Source organism: Lepidochelys kempii, chromosome 24, assembly GCF_965140285.1.
Source record: "Lepidochelys kempii isolate rLepKem1 chromosome 24, rLepKem1.hap1, whole genome shotgun sequence".
Classification (NCBI taxonomy): Eukaryota; Metazoa; Chordata; order Testudines; family Cheloniidae; genus Lepidochelys; species Lepidochelys kempii.
In genome coordinates, this window is record NC_136403.1 from 15,393,692 (window position 1) to 15,417,556 (window position 23,865).

General features: G+C 60.0%; 2 protein-coding genes across 4 annotated transcripts; one reads left to right on the forward strand and one right to left on the reverse strand.

Moving 5' to 3' along the window:
* The first annotated feature begins 560 nt into the window (after positions 1 to 560).
* LOC140902811 (sialoadhesin) lies at positions 561 to 23,725 on the forward strand. Of its 3 annotated transcripts, XM_073323301.2 has the most exons (12): positions 563 to 734; positions 1,477 to 1,549; positions 2,268 to 2,336; positions 3,196 to 3,594; positions 7,596 to 7,859; positions 8,195 to 8,476; positions 9,228 to 9,491; positions 11,228 to 11,324; positions 11,708 to 11,747; positions 12,756 to 12,846; positions 14,782 to 14,825; positions 15,111 to 15,258. In XM_073323301.2, the coding sequence occupies exons 3-12, from the start codon at positions 2,297 to 2,299 to the stop codon at positions 15,174 to 15,176; spliced, it is 1,587 nt and encodes a 528-aa protein (XP_073179402.1). In that variant the 5' UTR covers positions 563 to 734; positions 1,477 to 1,549; positions 2,268 to 2,296; the 3' UTR covers positions 15,177 to 15,258. The 3 variants fall into 3 exon arrangements, with proteins under 3 accessions (XP_073179401.1, XP_073179402.1, XP_073179399.1); XM_073323300.2 differs by lacking the exons at positions 14,782 to 14,825; positions 15,111 to 15,258 and adding an exon at positions 23,147 to 23,725 and having other exon boundaries at positions 561 to 734; XM_073323298.2 differs by lacking the exon at positions 14,782 to 14,825 and having other exon boundaries at positions 568 to 734; positions 15,111 to 15,632.
* Positions 15,494 to 21,783, reverse strand: LOC140902813 (sialoadhesin). Its single transcript, XM_073323308.2, has 5 exons — positions 21,486 to 21,783; positions 20,879 to 21,210; positions 20,350 to 20,624; positions 18,256 to 18,342; positions 15,494 to 16,078 (listed from the first exon to the last, which is right to left on the reverse strand). The coding sequence occupies exons 1-3, from the start codon at positions 21,592 to 21,594 to the stop codon at positions 20,568 to 20,570; spliced, it is 498 nt and encodes a 165-aa protein (XP_073179409.2). The 5' UTR covers positions 21,595 to 21,783; the 3' UTR covers positions 15,494 to 16,078; positions 18,256 to 18,342; positions 20,350 to 20,567.
* Positions 23,726 to 23,865: the final 140 nt, after the last annotated feature.

Consider the following 23,865-nt stretch of genomic DNA (forward strand, 5'->3'; position numbering starts at 1 on the left):
CAGGACTCCTGGGTTCTATTCTTGGTTCTGCCCCTTTGCCCATGGGGGATGGGGACCCTCCTCTCGCGCCAAGGGCTGAGCGGCTCCTCAGATGCTTTGAGATCCCAGCTGGCCAGCTCTAGAAAAGGACCGAGCCTCATCCCTTCACCAGGGTCTCTCCGAGCGTGGGTGTCGTGGTCCTTCGAACTCTGACCCAGCGGGCCCGTTTGGCCTGTGGCTGGGGAGTCTCTGGGGCTGGACGGGGTTAAAAGGAACAGGCAACACCACACACCCCCCGTTGTCACCAGCGCTGGGGCTGAGCTTTCGCAATTTCCAGAGAAAGGGGAAGTTTCTCTGCGGCAGCCAGACAAAGTGAAAGGCTCCCACGGGAAAAATGGTGCTTGGAGCCAGAACCCCTGAGTCCCGACTCTCAGCCCCCTGCTCTAACCACTAGACCCCACGCCCCTCCCCCAGCTGGGGATAAAAACCAGAAGTCCTGAGTCTCAGTCACTGTAACCACTGGACCTTATTGCTACCAAACCAGCAAGTACATTGCCTTTAAAGGCAGGGAACACACGATCACAGTTCCCTTTCCTCCCCTGAGCCACCAGCCACTCACGTTGCCTGGGGCTATTGCCACACATGTAGATGAAGATAATTCCTTTTTACCTGCCCCCAACCTCCCTGCTCTCCCGCTAGTGTCAGCGGTGGGATCAGACTGGAGACCCAGCCACTAACCCAGGCCCAGAGCCCAGGTAGGAGACGCTTTTCCTTGTTTGGGGGCAAAAAGCCAGAGTTGGGGAGAATGTTTCTTCGAATCTCTAAATGCCTAAAAGGAGATTAAATGGTGAGAGTTTCTTATGGGAGGGGCCGCAGCTGAGATCGGGGCCTGGTGAGGCAGCGAGAGACAGTCCCTGCCCCAAAGAAATTACAATTAAAATAGACAATAGGTGAGAGAGAAAACTGAGGCACAGGGAGGAGCAGTGACTGGCCCGCTATTGTATGGTGGGTCCATGACAGATCTAGGAGAAGAACCTGGGGCTCTGTGTCCCACTGGTGTGCTCCAGCCACTGGGCCACACTGTCACTGGGGGTGGCAATGAAAATACACTGGGGGCTTCCCAAGCACAGCGTGAGAGCCAGTCTCTGCCCGACGCGCTCACGGTGTAAGATATGGGGACTGAACACGACTGGGCAACATTACCCGGCACTGTTAAACACCTGTCGTGCGCTACCCCAGAGCAGGCTGCATTTGACTGTTCGTGAAGGTATCACTGAAGGTGTTTGAGATCTTTTGGGGGAGCCCATGCTAGACTGATCAACTGTTCAGAGAGGGAGCATCATGTTTGGGACAGAACTGGGGCCTGGGAACCAGGACTCCTGGGTTCTATCTCAGCTCTGGGAGCAGGGTGGGGGCTAGTGGGTTAAAGGAGGGGAAGCTGGGAGCCAGGACTCCTGGGTTCTAGTTCCAACTCTGAAAAGGGAAATTTATTTTCAGGCACACCCGGGCCCTCAGACCCTTGCTGGCCAGTTGCACCGTGACCCAGAGGGAACGTTCTCGGAGCGGTTGGGTAACATCAGATAGTGGCTCTGCCCAGGCTGGGGTCACAGATACACACAGACGGGCCCCGATAAACAATCCAGCTATCGGAGACGAAGCAGCAAAGAAAGCGCTAGGGGGTGTGGAGCTGCAGGACGGGCCGGGGGGCTGTGTAGGGGGCTCTCCCCTCGCAGTCAGGGCTGATCTCTGTATCTGGGGCTTTGCTGTTCCCCGCTGAAACACTGAACCCCGACCCTGCCCCCTTGTGCCTGTGATATCCTTTCCCAACATGGCTCTATCCCAAGGGGTCAGAATGTCCCCCTGGGGTCCCTGCCACACCCCAAAGTGCTTTGTTCTATTCCACCTCTCTGACTCTCCCTGCACATGTCGGCTCCATTTCGGAACCGTCCTCCAGTCCTGCCCTAAAAATGCCCTCTGCGTTGCTGTGAGCTGCCAAACAGCCACTCGCCCCTCCCCAGAGGTGGCTGCATTTCACCCCTGAGGCCATAAGCCCAGCACACATGGCCCGCTAGGCACATAGGGAGAGAAATGTAACCAGTCCTTGCTCCGCCGGGCCAATCTCTGGGCTTTATTCCCTTCTGGTTAGGAAGTTCTTTTACAAAGGGCTCTAGGTGTAAAATACCTGGTGAGGCAGCTGATCCCGCGGCCGGACGCCGTCGCCCGGTGCAGACGAGCTGTCACCCAGAAATGCTGCAGGTGAATCATTCCCAGCCCCTTTCCCCTCCCAGGCCGGCTGAGCGCTCTGCCCTGGACGGAGATGGCCTTGGTGCTGGTCCCTGCCTTTTGCCTCCTGAGCGGTGAGTAATTCACACAGACGCCACGCGCTGCCAGCCAGGGGACCGGTGGGGACCGTTTCCCCAGCCCTGGGATTGCGTCTACACTGACGGGAGGGTGCTCAGAATCGGGTTCCATCGCAGGGAAGTCCCAGCCACTCGCACCAGCGGCTCCAGTTCAAGCCTAGGGGGCGTCTGGCCTTGAACCAAAGTTGGCAACCCTAAGCTGACCCCTCACCAGTGGGGCTTGTCCTGCCCTCAGGGCCTCTGGCCCAAGGGCCAGACACCAGGTATGGGCGGTTGGGGGAGGGCGTGGGGGGCCGAACTGAGCGGGGATGAGGGGAGCACTGAGGGGCAATATGGGGACCTGAATTGAGGGGGGATGGGGAGGTGAACTGAGGGTGGCTGGACTGAAGGGGGTGGCCAGGGAAAGTGAACTGAGCAGGGTTTTAGGGGGACTGAACTGAGCAGGGGTGAACTAATGGGATGCAGAGAACGGACTAAACAGAAGCGGGGCTGGGCAGATGTGGGGAGGGGGTCAGCCTGGACTGATGGGAGAACTCGGGGGGACAGGCGTGATTTGGGGGCCTGGTGTGATTAATTGCTGGGCAGGGGATGGGCTGATGTTGGGCTGGGGGGCACCTCCAAACTCTCCTTCCCCAATTCACAGGGGAGCGCTGGCCGGGCTCTCTGTCACCCCCAAGCCAGGAGTGGGCGGGGGGCTCAGGCAGCCCCACAACACAACATCCCCGACTGTGTTTTACAGCCCCTGGTTTGGGGGGCTGAGCTGATGCTGGGTTCTCCCGGCGGGATCCGTGCGGGCGGGTTCCCCAACTCGCTGGGGCTGGGCGCCGGCCTGATCCCCGATTCCTGTCCCCGGCAGGCGCCTACGCCCAGGAGTGGAGCGTGAGACTCGCACCAGGGCCCCTGGCTGGAGGGACCGGCTCGTGTGTGACCATCCCCTGCTCCTTCACCTACCCCGCGGGGTGGACGGTCAGTGCCGTGACCTGGACCTTCACCTACCCCGCGGGGTGGACGGTCAGTGCTGTGAGCTGGACACGGGAGAAGGATCAAACCGTCTATCACTCGGACGAGGCTCGTGTCCACACGGACTTCAAGGGGCGCGCCCGCTATCTGGGGGACCTGCAGCACGACTGCTCCCTGCGGGTGTCGGGGCTGCGCCCCAGCGATCAGGGCACCTACCGCTTCCGCTTCCATGCAGCGGGCGATGGCAGGACGGACAGCTGGACGAGTGAGCCAGGACGGCGGCTCCGTGTCTCCGGTAACCAGGTTCCGTCCAGCACCCCCGGGTCCAGGCAGGGCCCGAGGAGAACCGCAGCGAGGGCCCCACACGCCAGCGCGGACACCCCGAGCAGGGCTCGTCCCCTCCAGCAGGGGGCAGCACCGGGACACGGACAGGCGCGAGCCCGGGGGCCCGGCTCCAGCAACGTGCGGGGCCCGGTCTCTCCCCCCGCCCCCACCTGCCGCCCCCCCGAGTGTCCCCCGGCCTCCCCTGCAGCTCCTGCCTCGGGGTCCTAGCGCGCCCCCCCCGGCTCCCAGCCCCCCTTGCCGGGACAGGCGGACCCTGAGCCTGCCCTTCCCCCGCAGACACTTTCATTTTCCAGCGGGACCCTCCGCTAGCACAGGGGGCCCCGCCCGCAGTCACCGCTCCTGCCCCACACCGGACAGGGGGCAGCCCCACCCCCCACCCCTAGTGAAGCTGCAGTGAGGGGCAGCAGCGGGGGGGAGGGGCACATGTGATGGCAGCCCCCCCGCCGCAGGGGCGGCGAGGGGGCTTCCTGTACCTGAGAGGGGCCCGAGGAGCATGTGCAAGGGCAGTGGTGCGAGGTGAGTGTGGGGCAGGGGAGAAGTGGGGGGCCCCTCCCCCGGGGCTCACTGCTGCCTGTGGGGAGAGGGCTGGGGGGAGTCCTCCTCTCTGGCCCTTGCCCCAGGACAGCCTGTCCTCATCCCCAGCCCTGTCCCACCCCAGAGCCCTCACCCCTGCAACCCAGCCCTCTCCCCGAGCCCTGAGCCCCCCTCAAACCCCTCATCCCCAGCCCCACCCCCGAGCCCTCACCCCCTGCAACCCAGCCCTCTGCCTTCGCCCTGAGCCCCCCAAACCCCTAATCCCAGCCCCACCCCAGAGCCCTCACATTTTTACATTATTTTAAAAAGTGTCCAGTAACTCCTCCCTTAACGTGGTCGTTTTGCTCCTGAAAAATGCGACTTTAAGTGAAACGATGTTAAGCGAATCCAATTTCCCCATAAGACTTACTGTAAATGGCGGGTTAGGTTCCAGGGACTTTTTTTTTGCCAGACAAAAGACTCTATCTATCTATCTACACGTACACACAGAGTATAAGTTTTAAACGAACACTTCAATACTGCACACAGCGATGATGATTGTGAAGCTCGGTTGAGGCGGTGGAGTCAGAGGGTGGGGTGGTTCCCGGGGAATGCCTTACCGCCGAATGATGAACTCGCACTCGGCTCAGCCCCCAAGGGTCAACACCTCGCTGTTAATGCAGCCTCACTCTACAAGGCAGCAGGAATGGAGGGGGGAGAGGGGAAGACAGCAGGGCAGAGAGAGACACAGAGACACACACCCTGTGTGTGAGGGAGAGACTTTGGGACAGCAGCTGCTGCCAGCAAGCCCCCTCCATTCTGAGCCCTGCTGTGTCCTGTCCCCCCCGTCCTCTGTGGAGATGGGGGGGCAGGAATGGGGGAGGGGGACACCCTGACTCAACTCCCCTCTTCCCCCTCCCCACCTGCACATACGGTGCTAGACAGCAAGTGTGAAAAATCAGGACGGGGTTGGGGTGTTATAGGAGCCTATATATGGAAAAGACCCAAAAATCGGGACCGTCCCAAGAAAATCGGAACATCTGGTCACCCGCCCTGCAGAGCGAGCAGGAGGCTCCCGGAGCAGCTCCCCGGCAGAGGGCAGGGGCAGCACAGGGCCGTGTGGGCAGGGACGGCTGAACTGCCGGCAGTTGGGAGCCTGAGGGGCGGCGGGTGCACAGGGAACTTAGGGGAGCTGATGGGGGGGCTGTCGGCCCACCCTGGCCCCACCAGTTCGCTCCAAGGGGCTGCTCTTTCTGCAGGCAGTGGGCAAAGCCGGCGGCTGCCAAACAACCCGACAAGGGAGCATTGGGCAACTTTAAACCAGCATGTTCTCGAATTTGGAGCTTCTCAAACTGTGGTCCGTGGACCACCAGTGGTCCGCGAGCTCCATTCAGGTGGTCCGCGGCTAGTTCCCTCTCAGGTGCACTCCTGGGTGACCGCACAGGAGAGAACGAGGGGCCACCCCCTCATTAGTGGAGCTGCGCAGGCCTGGCTCCGCTAATTAGGTGCGTGGACCCTGGACAAGATGCACATGTAAGGGGAGGTGGTGGCCTTGGAGGGAATAGGGGGTTGGTAGGAGGGGGCAGTGGTGTGAGAAGAGGGGGTGGGGGGAATTTGGGACGTGCAGGGCTACGGTGGCCAGGGGCTCCAGAGCTGCAGCTGCTGCAGAGAGACCCCCTTCCTTCCCAGCCAGAGCTCAGGGGCTGCTGCAGTGAGTGGGGGAGAGAGGGAGAGACCCCCCTTCTTCCCAGTCTCAGCTTGGGTGCTGCTGCAGTGGGGGAGAGAGGAAGAGACCCCCCTTCTTCCCAGTCTCAGCTTGGGGGCTGCTGCAGTGGGGGAGAGAGGGAGAGCAGCTGCTGCCAGCAAGCCCCCTCCATTCTGAGCCCTGCTGTGTCCCCCCCCGTGGAGATGGGGGGGCAGGAACGGGGGAGGGGGACACCCTGACTCCACTCCTTCCCAGTCCCAACTTGGGGGCTGCTGCGGTGGGGGAGAGAGGGCACATCCATCCCATTAGAAAGGTTAAGACGACTGATATTAAAATATGAGTTGTGTGCTTTTATGTGTAGAAGAAAAAAAGTTCATTATTATTTAGGGTTTTTTTATTATAGCACTTTTACCCGAAGTGCTTTACAACGGTTAGTTAATGATACAAACAACATTTGGAAAGACCATTAAGTCGTCCACCGAGACCCTCAGGAATTCTCAAGTGGTCCACGGAAAAACAAGTTGGAGACCCCTGCTCTGACTGATCAGCAAGGAAACAACAAAACAAGGTTAACCGTGGACGACTTTAAGTGACGACTTACTGTAGATTGGCTTACAAGGGGGGAGGGGCGGTGGGGAGGGCTTGGACCTGTTCTGGGCACCACCCACCCACCCACCATTTCTGCCTTGCTCTGAAATGGAAGTGCTTAGAGCTGGGAGTCAGGACTCCTGGGTTCTCTCTCCAGCTCTCGGGGAAGAGGGGGAGTGGTTAGCGCAGGGGGGACTTGTGGGTCAGACCCCTAGGCTGTTGTCAGACCCGTGTCCCATCCCTCTGTCTAACGCTTGGCCTGTGCTGAAGAGCCGCTGGGACTGACCCTGCAGCCAGCATAACGCAGCAGGCGTGAGGGGCTCTCGGGTGGAGCCTATAGTGGGACTGGGACCCTGCAGGACCCCCCAAAACAGCGGGAGCGGGTAAAATGAGCTTTGTTGGGGGTGGGCAAAAAACCAGGCTGCGTTAATTGGCCGGAAAACACTAAATCTCATAAATGTACCAAGAGTCGCCTACTGGGGAAATAGCTAAATATTTTGTTTCAGCTTCTCTTTCCTCTCCGTGTTTATCTCCCTCGCTCCAAACCTGGGGAAATGCACCCGCCCAAGTCAGGTCAGACCCATTCTGGGATAACAGGAGTTGAAGTGTGTTTCTACCTGGTTCAAGCAAGATTTGTTTTATTCTTTCAGTGTAAAAATTGTCTCTGAATCCCGTTGGTACAGATCAGACCGTCACCCACCGGTTTCTGTCGGGTGGTTGGTTGGTTTAGCAGCCTGGGGGGATCTGTCTCTCTTGTTGGATTTGCGGGATTTAAGGTTTTTGTAGCTGGGAGGGGGATGAAAATGCAAAAACCAAAGCAGGGCACTTGAATAACGGGAACGGGACAGAATTAAAAACAATCCCGCTTAGGGCTCCAGTCTGAGGCCCGACGTGTGGTGCCCCCCGCTGGCGGCTGCGCCCCTCCGGGCAGACCCAGCGCTCCCCGTGTCTCAGGGGAACTTTCGCTGCTCTCCCTCCTGGCCACGAGCCCTCATTGCCGGAGCCCGCCGAGCTCCCAGGCTGGGCCATGCCCACATCCTGGGGGCTGCTCCCCGCTCTGCAGCCAGGCCGTGACCCCTGGGAGCGCTGCCAGCCCCAGGGCCCCAGCAGGGTTCAATGGCTCCTGACTCCTCCTCTCCTCACAGACGATCTGTGCCAGCCCTCCCTGGGGCGCCGAACAGAACCGGGACCCTCCCTCACCTGCTCCGTGGGGGCAACCTGCCCCCATCCCCCCTCGTGGTACAACCGAGATGGCGTGCAGCGGAGCCCAGGGCAAACCCCGGGCGGGGCTGGGGCGACCGAGCTGCGAATATCCCCGTCCCAGCTGGACCCCGGTGCGGCGCTGAGATGCCAGGTGGATGGATACAGGGATGAGTGTGACTCTGACCAAACCCAGCCCCTGGGGACAGGTGAGGTCTGCTTCTACACATGGCATGGTTAGAGGAGGGGGGGCGGGAGCCAGGACTCCTGGGTTCTATCCCTGACATGCAGGGAGGAGGGACGACTGGTTGGAGTCGGGAACCAGGATTCCTGGCTTCTATCCCCAGTTCAGGGAGGGGGGTGGTCTAGTGTGCTAAAGTGGGGGAGACTCGGTGCCAGGACTCCTGGGTTCTTTCCCCAGCTCAAAAACTCTCACCTGGCTTTACCAAATATTCTTGCCCGTGGCACTGGACAGGGAAGGACCTGCCCCTTTGTTCAGTCCTGGGGCCCCACTGACAAACTCTCTCCCAACTTTCGCCCTCAGTTACCCCCAACGTGCCCAGGGTCAAGGTTTCGTGGCCGGCACGGAAGGCAGCACTAAGGGAAGGCGACGGTTTTACCCTGCGCTGCCAGGCTGCTCCCCTGCGGCCTGTCGCCGGGTACGTCTGGTCCCGCGGGGACGTGTGGCTGCCAGAAACCAGGCAGGATTTACGTGTTGAGAAGGCAGCTGTCTCCGACGGAGGGAGCTACGCGTGCGGGGTCTGGGTGTCCGGCCCCGGCTGGGGGTATCTGAGCCTCTCTGCGAGGGAATCGGTCGAAGTTCAGCGTAAGCAGCGAGGAGGGCTGACGAGAGCCTCCTCCCTTGCACCCCCAATACTCCCCACACGGCCTCCTGGAGCAGCCTCGTGTGACCTCATCTCATCCCCCCTGCTTTGCCCCTGCCTCATATTCCGCCCCCACCTCCTAATAACCGGGTTTGCTCAACCCAGTGCTGCTGGCTCTGGGCTGGGCCTCCTGCTCCTCTGCATCGCTCATGTGGCTGGGCCCAGCAGAGACAAATTCAGTTTGTGTCCCCCCTGCCCACCTGTCCCTGGGCCCCAGCCCCCTTTGGGCCACTGCCCATCCCCCCACCTGTCCCGGAGCCCCATTCCACACTGAGCTCGGCCCCGTCCCCTCCCACCTTCCCGGGTGTCCAGCCGCCTCTGTGCCAGGCCCTGCCCCTCCATCTGCCTTGTGTCCCCGGACCCCTCTGGGACAGTCTCTGCCCCCCTCCGCCCCCAGCTGCCCCTGACCCCCAGCCCCATATGGACCACGCCCGTACCACCCCTCACCTTCTCCAGGCGCCCAGCTTGCTTTGGGCCAGACCCTCTCCCCCGCAACTGCCCTGTGCTCCCAGACCTTTCTGGGGGACTCCTCCCCCATATCCCCATGCCGCCCTGCCTGTTCTTGCCCCCTGGAGCCACATGGGCCAGGCCCTGCCCCTCACCCCCCGCCCTGGATCCCTTCCCCCCTCTGGGCCAGGTCCCCCCACTCTGTCTCTCTCCGTTCACGTGCCGTGTCTCCGTCTCGCCCCCCAGATGCCCCCACAGGTGTCCACGTTACGGCAGCGCCGGACACCAGCCCGCAGGAAGGTGCATCAGTGACGCTAACGTGCAGTTACACCAGGAGCCTCCCCGCCCCCAACTCCTACACCTGGTACCGGGGCGGCCGGCAGCTGGGGGGATCCCAGCAGGAAATGGTGTTGAAGAGCATCACGGTGGAGCAGGCTGGGGAGTATCGCTGCAAGGCCAACAATGGGATCGGCCAGTCCCCGTCCCCTCCCATCAACATCACCGTCCTCTGTAAGTGCCGGGGACCTGAGAAAAGAGACCTCCGGGGTGGGGGAAGGGCTGGGATTGTGCCTTTGTGCCGTAGGCCCAGCGGGGGAGGGTCATTGTGGCGATCATGGTGGAGCTCCCAGGCCACGGTGGCCAGCAGGTCTAGCGCCATCCTGGGGTGCAGGGACAGGGCAATCTGGAATCGAGCAGAGAGGGGATTTTACCTCTGGATCTCGCCCTGGTGCAACCACATCTGGGATCCTGTGCCCAGTTCTGGGGCCCGCACTCCCAGGAGTTGGTCATCAGCTGGGGAGGGGTCAGAGAAGAGCCATGAGAAGGAGTCAGGGGTTGGAAAACCTGCCCTAAGGTGAGAGACTCCAGGAGCTCCGTCTGTTTAGCTGAACCAAGGGAGGGTGAAGGGGTGACGTGAGCCCCGTCTGCAAGATCCTACGCGGAGAAGAGAACTTTGATAATGGGCCTGGCGGCCGAGCAGACAGAGATCCAGGGGCCGGAAGCTGAAGCTAGACAAATTCAGACTGGCAATAAGGTGCAAATGTTGAACAGGGAGGAGAATTTGCCATTGAAAGAATGATCTCCGGACATGGTGGATTCTCCATCCCGGGGAATGTTTAAATCACTCTGGGATGTTTTGCTAAAAGATCGGCTCTCGTTCAAACGGGAATGAATTCAGGGGAGTCCTGTCATTCAAACGGGAATGAATTCAGGGGAGTCCTGAGGCCTGTGTCACCCAGCTGGCCCTCTTGCCCTTAGATTCTATGGATCATCCTTCCCTTGGCCCATCGCTGCCTTTGCCGGAGGTGTCGGGGAGGCTGGCTGTGATTCCGCCAGCCCTTTAATCAAACAGGCAGGGGCTGGACTACATCTCCCATGATGCATCACAGCCACGAATTCCAATGAAGCGCCCCTCCCCGCACCAAGAGGGGACCAGGCGGTGCATCGTAGGAGATGTAGTTCAGCCGGACAGCCCGGCCGACAGAGGAGACTGAGAACGTGAGGCACAGGAACTGCAAGTCCCATGATGCACCACACCGAAGGACTCCTATGACTCACGTGGAATGATGGGATTTTGTGAGATCTTGGTTTTCATTTTAAAAAAAACAAAATTTCTAGTAAAGCTGGCCAGGAAATGGGTTTTTTTTTCCCAAGTGGCAAAGCGCCACTTTTCATAGAAATGTCAAAAACCGAAATATTTCAATTGAAAATGGCCTGATGGGAGTTGTAGTTTGAGTGCCTTGTGCTTCCATTCTCTTCTGTGGGCCAGGATCTGTAGCCAGACTATATCTCCCATGATGCACCTTGGCGTAGGATTCCTATGATGCACGCCCTTCCCTCACCAAGAGAGGGGCTGGTGGGGCATCATGAGAGATGAAGTCCAGAGAGACACCTTGGCCTATAGTGGAGAATGAGGATACAAGGCTCTGAAACTGCATCTCCCACAATGCACCCTGACTATGGATTCCTATGAGGGACCCTTCCCATCACCAAGAGGGGAGATAGTGGAGCATCATGGGAAATGTCATCCAGCTGGGCAGCACAGCCTACAGAGGAGGCTGGGGGCGCTGGGACGGGAGGGCTTCGCGTCTGAGCATCAGGTCTGCTGACTCCAAAGCCACCACGTGTAATGATCCCGCCCCATGCAGCCTCACTGTGGGCTTGTTACCCGGCTGCCGTCCATCAGCAAATGGGGTTCGAAAATCTGCTGCAGGGTTGATCCAAGAATCCTCCTTTCTCCTTTCCAGCCACCTCCCGTGTTTGGGCTCCCGCCTACATCCTGGGACCTGCAGTTGCGCTCGTCCTGCTGCTGCTGGTGGGGCTGGTCGGCGTCATAGCGTGGAGGTATTTGCGCTTGCTTTGCAAACCGGTGATATCCGCGTCTCGGGTCGTCTGGCCATCCCCAGCTCCTCCCGCCTGGCCTTTGCCGGAGAACCCCGCAATCCGGGAGTGAGAATTGCAGAGCCAGTTCGGCTGCACGGAAACCCAGTCAGGGGGAGGTGATTGAATGGTGGTGGTTGGGTCCCACACAGATACCTGACACCCGCAGGGGCCTGGGAAGGGCTGGGTGGCCTCCTGCTTACACGGCTGGCCTGGTGGTCAGGGGGGCAGGGGTCAAGCCCAGGCAGGAGGTTCTATTTTGTGGGAGCCTTTGTCCTGTTCCTTCCCCTCCTGAACTGAAGCAGATGTCGTTTTGCCTCCGAGCTGTTGGTCTCCTTTATTTGTAGGAAGAGGCGGAGCAAACGCCAGGGACTGAGCAGCGATCCGGTAAATGCATCTATGGGGCTGGGAGCCAGGACACCTGGGTTCTTTCCCTAGCTCTGGGAGGGGAGTGGGGTCTAGTGGGCGAGAGCAAGAGGTGCTGGGAGCCAGGACGCCTGGGTTCTATCCCCAGCTCTGCTGCTGACTCACTGCATGACTTTAGACGAGCTTTGTCCATCACTTTCCCCCTCCATAAAACAGGATTATAAAATCCGTCCCCGAGCAGGACAGAAGCTCTTTCCAATCTCACTTCTGCCTGCCTTGCAGGACCAGCCCCCGCGGTAACAGCAGGGCCTGGCTCTGGTCCAGGGCCGCCCAGAGGCTTCTGGGGGCCTGGGGCAAAGCCATTGCGGGGGCCCTTTAATTAATTAAGCGCCTTTTTAATTTTTACTCCCCCGGCGGAGCTCCGGGTCTTCGGCGGAGCAAGTGAGGGACCCGCCACCGAAAACCCAGAGCGCTGTCCCCATCCGTAAAAGCGCCGCGGCGGGTGGCCCTCCCTTACCCACAATAGGATCTGTCCAGGTCGGGGTTGGGGCCGGGCCTGGGACTGGGGCCAGAGCTGTGGCTGCCGTGGAGCGGGGCTGGGTGGCGCTCCCTCCCTGCCTGCTATGGGGGCTGGCTCTAGCCCTGCCGTGCCACCCCGAAAGTTCCTCCATGCCCTCGTAGGGTGGTGTGCCCCACAGTTTGGGGACCGCTGCTCTAGAAGGGAAAGGCCGTGTGCACCCTTCCTGCCCCCACCACCCCGAGGCAGCTCGTCCTCTGCTGTGGGGCTGGATTGGAGCCAGTGCCCCCTAGAGAGGAAAGGCCCCATTCCCCAAGTCCATGATTCATGTCAGGTCTGGGTGCTTTAGCCCAGGGGTCCATCCCCAGCCACTCACCCACAGGGGTTGTACGCTGTTGACCGACGCAGTCTGTCCAATCCCCAGCCACGGCGCTGCAGCCGACCCAATGCTAGCGACCCAAATGCCCTCGCGCCATCCCCAGCCCCCATGACGTTCTCTCTTTCCGTGGCAGCGCGCCCACCGAGGTGTGCCCGGGCTCTCCGGATGGCACCGGGCAATTCCACATCTACAGCCAGCCCATGAACATGGGAAAAATATTGCAGGTGAGTGATTCATTCCTCCTTTATAGGAGGCCCAGGACTCCTGGGTTCGATCCCTGTCTCCATGAGGGGAGGGGAGTGGAGTCTAGTGGTTAGAGTAGGGGGGCCAGGAGCCAGGACTCCTGGGTTCTCTCCCCAGCTCTGGGAGGGGAGTGGGTCTCGTGGCTAGAGCGGCGACTATGAGTCTTTAGTCTGTTCCTTCAAGGAAGCCCAGGACTTTCCCTCTTACCCATCACGTTCACACTGATAAGTCATCCACTTCTCTTCCTCCTGCGTCTTCCTGGGGTTCGAGAGGATCAGTCTCAGCCCGTAGGAGCCGTTCTCGCTGGCCTGCAGGTTACACCGCTGCAGGCTGCAATCTCTCTCCCCAGGAACCTCATGCGCCCTGCAAAGACCGGGCTGATGGAGGCGTTGTGTTTATAGAGGACAGTGTCACTGAAATCTTTCTTCTCAGGGTCATACCCAGGGTTCAGGTACCAGGCCAGGGAGTTGATGGTTGGGTTGTTTGGCCTTCTGGGGTTCAGGAGGCAGGATTTATATCGGCACGGGATGGACAGACAGGCCCCCGTCCAAGCGATCAGGGACGCGGGCACCTTGGCGGGTTGGTCTCAGTGACACAGGAAGCCTGGAAGCAGCAGAGAGACTGAGATGGCAGTGAGGTGCAGGCTGGCCGGGCGCTTCCTGTGCTGAACTGGGACTCAGGAGATTGGGGTTTGATTCCAAGCACTAAACTACCTGTTCAGCTCATGGTGTGCCTCTGTGCCTCAGTTTCCCCATCTGCACAATGAAGAGAACCCAGGAATCCTGAATCCCGACACAACCTTCCCAACCCCCTATCACTGGATCCCATCACTCTGATGCAAGTGGAGTAAATCTCACAGAGGAAAACCTTCCTCTGAGCTTGTGACCCCTGCAGCCAGGTCTCCCCTCCCTTCTCCCCTGCCCCCAGGGCTCTGTGGGTCTGAAGGAGCCAGACCTTCAGGGCGAGGCAAAGGGGCCTTACCTGGGAGGAACAGCAGCCAGAGGAGACACCTCATGGTGACCCCGGGCAGCCGCGGCGCTGGGAAGCAGAGGAAAGGACAAAGGGCTGGTTGGTTCCTGTGATGACCCAGAGCAACATCAACCACCCGCAGTGGAGAGAGACCAGCTAGAGTGGGGACTGCAGGGAACCCCCCACCTGCTCTAACCACTAGACCCCCCTCCCCTCCCAGGATTGGGAGAGAACCCAGGTGTCCTGGCTGCCGGCCCCCTGCTCTAACTCACTAGCTGCCAGATGGGTTTGTCACGCATGGCGCGATGCAAGGGGCGTCACATTAAATAGGGGAGGCAGCTAAACGCAGGACAACTGTTGCCCACCCGCTGGGCAGGGAGGTTATTACAGGTCTTGGTGCCCAGAGCGGGGACATTGAGCTTCCTCTGGGAAAACTCCAGCGGGAACCATCCCCCTCCTGACCATCGATCCACGGGGGACCCAGCAGCCCCTCGCCCCGTGTGGGAGGCTGCGAGTACGTGTGTAGCTCTCACTGGTACATGGATCGCTCTAGGAGCTGGATACGCGGGGACAGTCGTCACTTAGCTGGCGACTTTAATCCAGTTGAGAAGAGACAGGGGACCTTGTTCCCGCGACTGTCTGTGTCACTGGCATTCACTTCAAATAAAAATAAAGGCTACAGGGGTGGGGGTCTGGTGGTTTGGGGGGCTCATGAGACACTTGTGGGGATCCAGGGGCTGGTGATTTGGGGTGGCTGGTGGGAGACACTAGGGCGATATTCAGGGGGCTGGTGGTGTGGGGGGCTCGCGGGAGACATTTGGGGGGAGTCAAGGGGTGGGAGGCCGGTGGTTTAGGGGGGCTGGTGGGAGACACTTGGGGGATTCAGGAGGCTGGAGATTTCGGGGACCCAGATCTAACAACAGAAACTATTTTCCCTTTCCCACGAGGCGCTGAGCTTTCCCGCAGGCCAGAGACGGAGTCACCCTATGAGGTGAGCGCAGGGTCTGTTACCCTCCCCCCCAACCTCCCGGGCCCCTCTGCCCCCTGCTGGCTGGAGTGTGTCGCGGCTGCAGCCTCCCCACCCCCCGCACTGTGAATCCCTGCCCCCTGCTGGGTGGAACCGGCGCTGCCTAAGTGTGTGTGTGAGACCCCGTCCTGCTACCGGCTCAGGGGAGATTCCCCCAGCCACAGAGTGTCCGGTCCTGGCAGCACCCACCCCGCTGGCCCTGGGGCCCATTGAGCAGGGATCTCACTGGCTCTCTGTTTGGGCCTACAGGAACTCCAAGGACGGACCCAGGATATTTACAGCGAGTTGGTCTATCCCCAAGCTGGTTCCCACTGAGCTCCGCCGAAATTCTGACCAGCCTGGGACCCCTCTGCACGGCCGGGACCTTAAACACAAAGAGAAGCCATCGCTCAATGGGGCAGATCCCAGCGGGGTCCACAAGCGCCGGCTTTCCATTGTGCCGGGGGGCGCTCGAGCCCTGGCTCTGCCCCAGGCCCCATCCCCACTCCACCCCTTCCCTCAAGGCCACACCCCTGCCCTGCTCCCACCCCACCTCTTCCCACCCCCGAGTGTGCTGCATCCTCGCTCCTCTCCCCTGTGCCCCGGTGGGCAGGAGGAGCGGGGAGGGAGGGGGAAGCACTGACGGGGGGCTGCCGGTGGGTGCTCGACGCCTATGCTGGGGTCAAGCGGCCGTAGCTCCATTGGAATGAATGGGGCCAGACCCCCAGCTGGGGTGATGTGGCCATCACTCTACTGGAGAACTCGACTGGGAATAAATAGCTCCGCAATGCAGGGATTGGGTAATTCTTTTTCGAGATCAACTTTATAAAAAATAGTGGCAACCCTGAGACAAAAAACAGCGGTTAACTTGGGGTTAGAGGTGAGACGTGCTGAGCAAAGGAGCAAAGGAGAGGGGAACAAGGGAGATTTCAAATCCCAGAGAGGAGACAGGCAGGAAATTCCAGGCTCAAGTCAAAGTTAGGAGAACCCGGCAGCTGGGGGACGAGCAGTGGGCGTGAGCTTGGTTCAGAGGGTTTTCCCGGCTCCTCGAGGAGGGTGAACACAGGCCGGGGCGTTGACGGTGGAGTCTCATGGGGTTCAGGGTCCTGGCAGCGCAGAGGGGACCACGGCTCGCAGGGACCTCGGCCGGGCTCTGTTACAATAGTCCCCAGGCTGTTCGAATAGTCTCCAGGATTGTCCGAGGGGCTGGCAGTATCCCCGGAGCGCAGGATTTCCTGCTGGGGACGCAGAAAGACACACAGTGGGAAAGAGTCTGAAGACCAGTGATCACACCCCCAGCTTGAGGTGTGTGTGTGTCTGCCCCTTTGGGCAGTTGGGCGACGAGCGGTGGGATCAGGGGCCTGGCAGCAGGGACTCCTGGGTTCTGTCCCCAGCTCTGGGGTGGGAGAGGGGTCCAGTGGGTTAGAGCATGGGGGCTGGGAGCCAGGACTCCTGGGTTCTGTCCGTGGCTGGGGGAGGGACAAGAGTCAGGCCTCCTGGGTGCTGGGAGGGGAGTCTAGTGGTTAGCGCAGGGTACTTTGTTCTGATCCCATTGCTCCGCTCTCCAGTCCCCGGGCTTTGGGCAGGGCTGTCTGGCGTGTCGTGCTAGAAACGCTCCTCATCCAGGTTTCCGGCATTGCTGCTCCTGAGCATGCTCAGGGGATCTGTGGCGGGTCCAGGACATCTGCTGATGGAGGCGGGAAGGGCTGGGCCAGGAGAGGGGCCAATAGACAGAACCAGAGACGGTGTTTTTCTTTCCGGCCACATTTCAGCCAGCGGTTTCCCAGGGCCGGGAGGGGGACAGGCCCGCCAGGGCGAAACCCAAACCCTAGGGGTCAGCAGTGTCCTGGGACCAGACCGCAGCTCCGCAGTGCTAAGGAACTGACAGCCCAGGCCAGGCAGACCCTCGCTGTAATTCTGTCTGTGCCCACGTCGGGGGGACGTGGACGCGGGGCCAGAGAAGGACCCCTCTGAATGGAACGGGGCTGAGGTTACAGGTAGGATGGTATATTCCACCCCAGCCCTGTGCCCAGGCCACAATCGCCCCCTATTGTCTGGGCCCCAGGCTGATTGCAGGTCTGGGCTGAGCAATTAGTGACCTTTCTCTTCCCCTGAGGCACAGCGCCCCCTAGTGCCATGCTGGGGCATTGGGGCCAGTCCTGACTGCCAGGGCAGAGCCTGCCCCCACTGCTCCCTGCCCATCTCCGATCCGTGCCCGGATCGTGCCCGCCCCTGCTTAGCCAGAGAGAGGAAAGTGAAAGGACTCAGATGTTGCTAAACAACCCCCTGCACCTGCAGTGAAAGGGGGACGTTTAGAGCTGCCCTTCAAGGTGTTCTGGGGCCTGCCCCCCAGCTCGCCCCCCAAGGGGACCCACAGAAATCTCACCCCTCCTCACCCCATCAGATGCCACTTCCCCATTCGCCCTCCAAAGCCGCTGGACTGATCGCTCAGCTCCCCCCAGCCAGATTGGCTGCCGGAGCCACGACTGCAGGACGCGCTATAAGGTAATTGCACCTTCCCCTGCTGATGGGAGTTGGGGCTAGTGGTTAGAGGGGAGGCTTGAAGCTAGGACTCCTGGGTTCTTCGAGGGTTGAGGCTAGAAGGCAACAATGGTACCCCCAGCCGATTCTCAGATCTACCGTCAATTTCAGAGTCAGCTGGAGCTGTGGGTGCTCTGAGCAGATGTGAGGAGCTCTGTGTGTCCCCCATCTTCCCACGTCTGGTTGGTCAATTGCCCCCCACCCCGCCAATCTATAGGTCTCTGCTTCCGGGGGCCGTGAACTTTCCCTGGCACTTTGGGGCGCTGCGCTGCAGGGGAGGGGCTCTCCTCTGGCAGTCAGTGCTTTAGGGGGTGGGGTGGGGGCTCGCCCCTGGCAGTCAGGGCTGGACCCAATGCCCCAGACAGGCGCTAGGGGGTGCTGTGCTGCAGGGTGGGGGCTCTCCCTGGCAGTCAGGGCTGGGGTTAAGATCTCCAGGCGGGAGACGGGACAGGTGTCAGACCCGGAGTTCAAGGGACTGACTGAACCGTGTCCCAGGAAGAAGCCGTGGGCAGCGGGTTTCCTTGGGATCCCCAGGGAGGCGGGAGGACAATTTCCCCATCTCTGCTCCTGCAGGAACCCGGCCCTTGGAAGCGACACCCTGCAGAGGGGGGCCCGGTCGGCTGATTACCTCCCCCTGGAGATGGAGAGCAAAGGTCTGAGACCGTTACGTGCTGCTCATCTCGGGGGCAAACCCCAGGGCTGGGGCGTGCAGGACGGACCCCTCCCGCAGCCTGAGGGGGAGCTGGAGGGGGGATCTCTGGGGAGCTTTGGAGCACACAGGGTGGTTCTCGGGTTGCTTCAGGGGTGTTTCCCCTGTAACACTCGCACCGTGAGGATCACGCTGCTTGCGAAGAAGAGCTGGGGGGCAGCTTACCTGCGGCCGTTCCGCGGGTGGGGGGAGGCCGTCCGGCTGGCTGGGGGTGTCCCAGAGTCGGCAGGCAGCTGCGCAGCCAGGAATAATCTCGGGGAGGAGGGAGAGAGACACAGATCTTGGCCCAAGATGGCTGGGAAGTGGGTGTCGCAGAGGGACCATGGAGGGGGATACAGGGGCAGGGCCCTGCCTTTGTCATCGCGGTCTCCCCTGGCCGTCAGGGCTGGCCCAATGCCCCAGGCAGCGCTCGGGTGGACTGGGCTGCAGGGGTCGGGGTGGAGGCGCTAGGGGGCGCTGTGCTGCAGGGGAGCAGGGTGGGGGCGCTCGGGGGTGCTGTGATGCGGGGAAGCAGGGTGGGGGCACTAGGGAGCGCTATTCTGTGGGGGGCAGGGTGGGGGCATTTGGGGGCGCTGTGCTGCAGGGGGTGGGGTGGAGGCATTAGGGGGTGCTGTGGTGGGGGGCAGGGTAGGAGTGTTAGGGGGTACGGTGTTGGGGAGCAGGGTGAGGGTACTAGGGGGTGCTGTGCTGCAGGGGGCGGTGTGGAGGGTCTAGGGGGTGCTGGGGTGGGGAGGCAGGGTGCAGGCACTAGGGGGCGCTGTGCTGCAGGGGCAGGGTGGATGCCGTAGGGGGCACTGTGCTGTGGGGGAGCAGGCTGGGGGCGCTAGGGGGGCTGTTCTGCAGGGGCGGGGTGGAGGCGCTAGGGGGCACCGTGGGGGGCAGGGTGGGGGCGCGAGGGGGCGCTGTGGTGCAGGGGGCCGGGTGGAGGCTCTGGGGGCACTGTGCTGTGGGGGAGCAGGCTGGGGGCGCTAGGGGGGCTGTTCTGCAGGGGCGGGGGTGGAGGCGCTAGGGGGCGCTGCGGGGGAGCAGGGTGGGGGCACTAGGGGGCGCTGTGCGGCAGGGACAGGGCAGGGGTGGTCAATGCCGGTTCTCACACCGCGGCTGCTCCCCCAGGTCCTCCCCCGACCTTGGTCTGCTCAAAACCCAGAGGAAGGGGCAGCGTCTCTGTGACAAAACTACCCAGTGACCCTTGATGCGGGACAAACACCTGCTCTGGCGTCCTGCGCTGCTCAGCAGTGGGGGAGGGGCGTTCTCAGGGCTCTTCCTCCCCCGTCCCCCAAGTGGGAAATCAAATGCAAGGAGCAGCCGGGGCCTTTGACTCTGGACTGCGCCATGCCCGGCCTGCGGCGATGCACACAGCCTAACAGCAGGCGTGCCTCTGGGTTCCCGCTGTGCAGCTGGGAAACTGAGGCACGGGGGTGAATCGGAGACCCTCATACACAAGTGGGCTCAGAGGTCTGGGCTCTTCTGCTACTCTAACCACTAGACTCCACTCCCCACCCAGAGCCATGGATAGAACCCAGGAGTCCTGGCTCCCAGGCCCTACACCCTCATTGAATAGAGGCATCCGGTCTTAGCTCCCGGATGGGCTTGGGGTTGGGGTGTGAGTCTTCCTCTAGCGACCTTCTGTGTGTGTACGTGAAAGTGTCACCCCCCTTTTCCCTTCGGGGTCTGTGTCCCCTGGAGACTTAAGGCCCCCCGGTTTCTATAGGCCGTGTCTAGTTCTCTTTGTTCTCGTTAGCACGGACACACGACCCGTAGCCGGGGCTGCAGACACACGCTGGAGCCAGCTGTGCCGCTACGGCGTTTCTGCGATTTAAAGTTCATCCTCCGGCTGATGGTTTGTAACTTTGCCCCTTGGCGCCTCTTTGCCCAGCATCTCAGGGCCTCGGGGTTTTCCTCGCTCACTTCCTTCTGTCAGCGTCTCTTCCCTCCGAGGCCCAAAATAGTGAAGCTAAAACCTTGCAGGCCTTGGCCCACAGGCCTTGCGTTTCAGCCTTCCTGCCTGAGCTCTCGAACACCGGCTTATTCCTTTGAACTCCTCATTGGCTGGAGACCTCCATAATCCAGCCCCTTAACTCGACTGAACAGACAGTGATTGTACGGGACATGACATGTTAATGAATCACAACCTCACAATTAGCTAAACTCACCAGCTACACCCCGGTATTCCCCTAGGTGTCTCCCACCAGCCCCCCAAATCACCATCCCCCTGCACCATCCCCATCCCTGTTCCCATCCGCCCAGCCCGGCTCTTACCCTTCGCAGCCCCGTCCTGCCGCCAGCCTCTCCCGAGCAGGTAACAAGCCCCCACATTAATGAGGACGATGAGGAGCAGGTTGGCAGCCACGAGGCCGGGGCTCAGATGGCTGCCTTCTCAACACGTAAATCCCGCCCGGCTTCTGGCAACCACATGTCCCCGGTGATGGGCCGCAGGGCAGCAGCCTGGCGGTGGAGGGTAAAACCGTCACCTTCCCTTAGTGCTGCCTTCCCTGCCAGCCAAGAAACCTCGATCCTGGGCACGTTGGGGGCGACTGAGGGCGAGAGTGGGGTTAGACAGTGACAGGGACTCAGGTCCGACAACACAGCCTAGGAGTCCCCCCGCTCTAACCACTCCCAGCCCTTCCCCTAGAGCTGGGGAGAGAACCCAGGTGTCCTGACTCCCAGCTCTAACCACCTGGATTTCAGAGCAAGGCAGAAATGGGGTGTATGTGTGTCTGTGTGTCCCTGCATTTACTCGGGGGGTGCTGGATGGAACCTGGTTACCAGAGACACTGAGATGTTGTACCAGGTCACTCGTCCAGCTGTCCGTCCTGCCATCGCCCGCTGCATGGAACCGGAAGCGGTAGGTGCCCTGATCGCTGGGGCGCAGCCCCGACACCCACAGGGAGCAGTCGTGCTGCAGGTTCCGCAGATAGCGGGCGCGCCCCTTAAAGGCAGCATGGAAACAATCTTCATCCGAGTGATAGTCGGTTTGATCCCTGTCCCGTGTCCAGGTCACGGCCCTGACCATCCACCCTGCGGGGTAGGTGAAGGAGCAGGGGATGGTCACACACGAGCCGGCCCATCCAGCAAGCGGCCCTGGTGCGAATGTCACGTTCCACTTCTGGGCGTAGGCTCCTGCCGGGGACAGGAATCGGGGATCAGACCGGCGCCCGGCCCCTGAGAGTTGGGGAACTCGCCCCAGCGAGGACCCAGCTGCTCAGGGTCAGGTTCAAGGCCAGACGCCCCCTAGGCTTGAACTGGAGCCTCTGGCACGAGTGGCTGGGATTTCCCTGCGATGGAACCCGGTTCCGAGCACCCTCCCGGCAGTGTAGACGCACTCCCAGGGCTGGGGAAACGGTCCCCACTGGTCCCCTGGCTGGCAGCACATGGCGTCTGTGTGAATTACTCACCGCTCAGGAGGCAAAAGGCAGGGACCAGCACCAAGGCCATCTCCGTCCAGGGCAGAGCGCTCAGGCGGCCTGGCAGGGAAAGGGGCCGGGAATGATTCACCTGCAGCATTTCTGGGTGACAGCTCGTCTGCGCCAGGCGATGGTGTCCAACCGCGGGATCAGCTGAGTGATCAGATATTTTAGACCTAGGGCCCTTTGTAAAAGAATTTCCTAACCAGAAGGGAGTAAGGCTTGGAGACTGGCCCGATGGATCCGTTTCATTTCCATTCCCCTCTGCTTTGCGGGTCGTGTATGCAAGGCTCACCCCTTGGAGGTGCAATGCAGCCACCTCTGGGGAGGGGCACGTGGCTTTTTGGCAGCTCATAGCAACGCGGAGGATGGTTTCAGGGCAGGACCGGAGGAAGGTTCCTGTGTGGAGCTGACACATGCAGGGAGATTCAGGGAGGGGGAAGGGAACAAACCACATTGGGGTGCAGCAGGGGGACGTCCTGACCCCTTGGGATAGAGCCATGTCAGGGAAGGGTGCCCAGCTGTTAAGTATTTCCACCAGCAGTGACATGCAGCCTGCTCTGGGGTGGGACACGGCAGCCATGTAACAGTGCAGGATGATGTTGCCCCGCCATGTTCGGTCCCTGTATCTTACACCACGAGCTCGTCAGACAGGGACTGGCTCTCACGCCCTGTTTGGGAAGGACCCTGTATATTGACAGGGCTAGCACAAGCTGCTGTGGGCTAGTGGCTAGAACAGACTGGGACCCAGCACTGTGGGTTCTCCTCCGATATGTGCCATGGCCCTGCTGTACGATGATGAGCCACTCACTTTCCTGGTCTGTGCTTCAGTTTTTCCTCCCATCTATTGTCTATTTTAATTGCCAGTTCTTTGGGGCAGGGACTGTCTCTGGCTGTCTGTCTGGGCAGCGCCTGGCACAACGGGGCCTGATCTTAGCTGGGGCAGGGACTGTCTCTCGCTGTGTCTGTGTAGCGCCTGCATCACCAGGCCCCGATCTCAGCTGCGGCCCCTCCCATAAGAAACTTCTCACCTTTTAATCTCCTTTCAGTGATTTAGACATTTGAAGATTCATTCTCCCCAAATCTGGCTTTTTGCCCCAAAAACAAGGAACAGCCGCTCTTACCTGGGCCCTGGGCCTGGGTTAGCCGCTGGGAATCTGGTCTCATCCCACCGCTGACACTAACGGGAGAGCAGAGAGCTTGGGGCAGGTAACTCGAAATCATGTTCATCTACATCTGTGGCAATAGCCCCAGGCGCCGTGAGTGGCTGGTGGCTCAGGGGAGGAAAGGGAACCGTGACAGCATCTTCATGCCTGTGACGGAGATCCTAGTAGGGAGCCAGCTGTGGTCACTCTGTAGGGCTAAATTTTAAAATGGTACTATCAGAATTGCTGTAAACCTTGATTTCATTCTGCCAGGCAACCTTTTGGAATAACAGAAAGGAATGACTGTCTGAGACTGGGATCCTGTTTCCCATATGCATTACAATTAGGACCTGTTATAAAGTTTAGTTAGTAAAAGACAGGATTTTGTATTGTGTCTCTGGTAAATAGTATAGAGAAATGTTGAGGGCCTGAAGCCCCAATGTGAATTGTTTTAGTTCTAAGATTTAGCAAGGCTTAATTTACAGTGTATTCTGTATACCTTGGAAGGTTTCTGTGAGAGACTGTGTGGGAATGAGGAATGCATGCATCAGGAAAAGAGAAGGTGTGAAAGCCACCGCAAATGTCCAGATGGTCAAGAAAAAGTGAGAGACCTGGAAACAGCAGGAGACAATCAGAAAAGATCCATTGTCTCCATGCTAAACATGTCAGCAGCATTGACAACCTCAGAGGGGAGGCAGGCACCCCCGAAGGAGAGACAACAAATAAATGATAACAGCAGAAAACCCCAAGATTAACACCACTTAAGGACTAATGATTACAGGAGGACATTGCAAAATGCATGGACTCAAATGGGACTTTACAACTATAAAGATGGGGTGTTTTGCTGTGGAACTCTGGGTTCATCCTGCAAAGCCTCGGAGCATCGGGTCGTGTCCGACAGAGCCCTGCTCCTCACTCGTGCTCAATCTAACTGGCCAGTACATTGACTTGAGCTTCAAACAGACTGTAACTATAAAGATAACTATAAAGACCATCTGCAGGACTTCTGTGTGTGTGTGTGTATGTTGTGTGACTGAAAGCATATGCTAAGTGTTGTATTTACAATAAATGTGGCATTTTTCTTTATCCCTCTTGTAAGATCCTATTGGTATTATTTTATTAGTACTCAATTAGGGTGAACTGCAAAGAATGGGGAGACAATCCCCATAAAGCTGGTGGATATTCCAACACTTAGATTCACCAAGCCAGCATAAAACAGCTTCTTT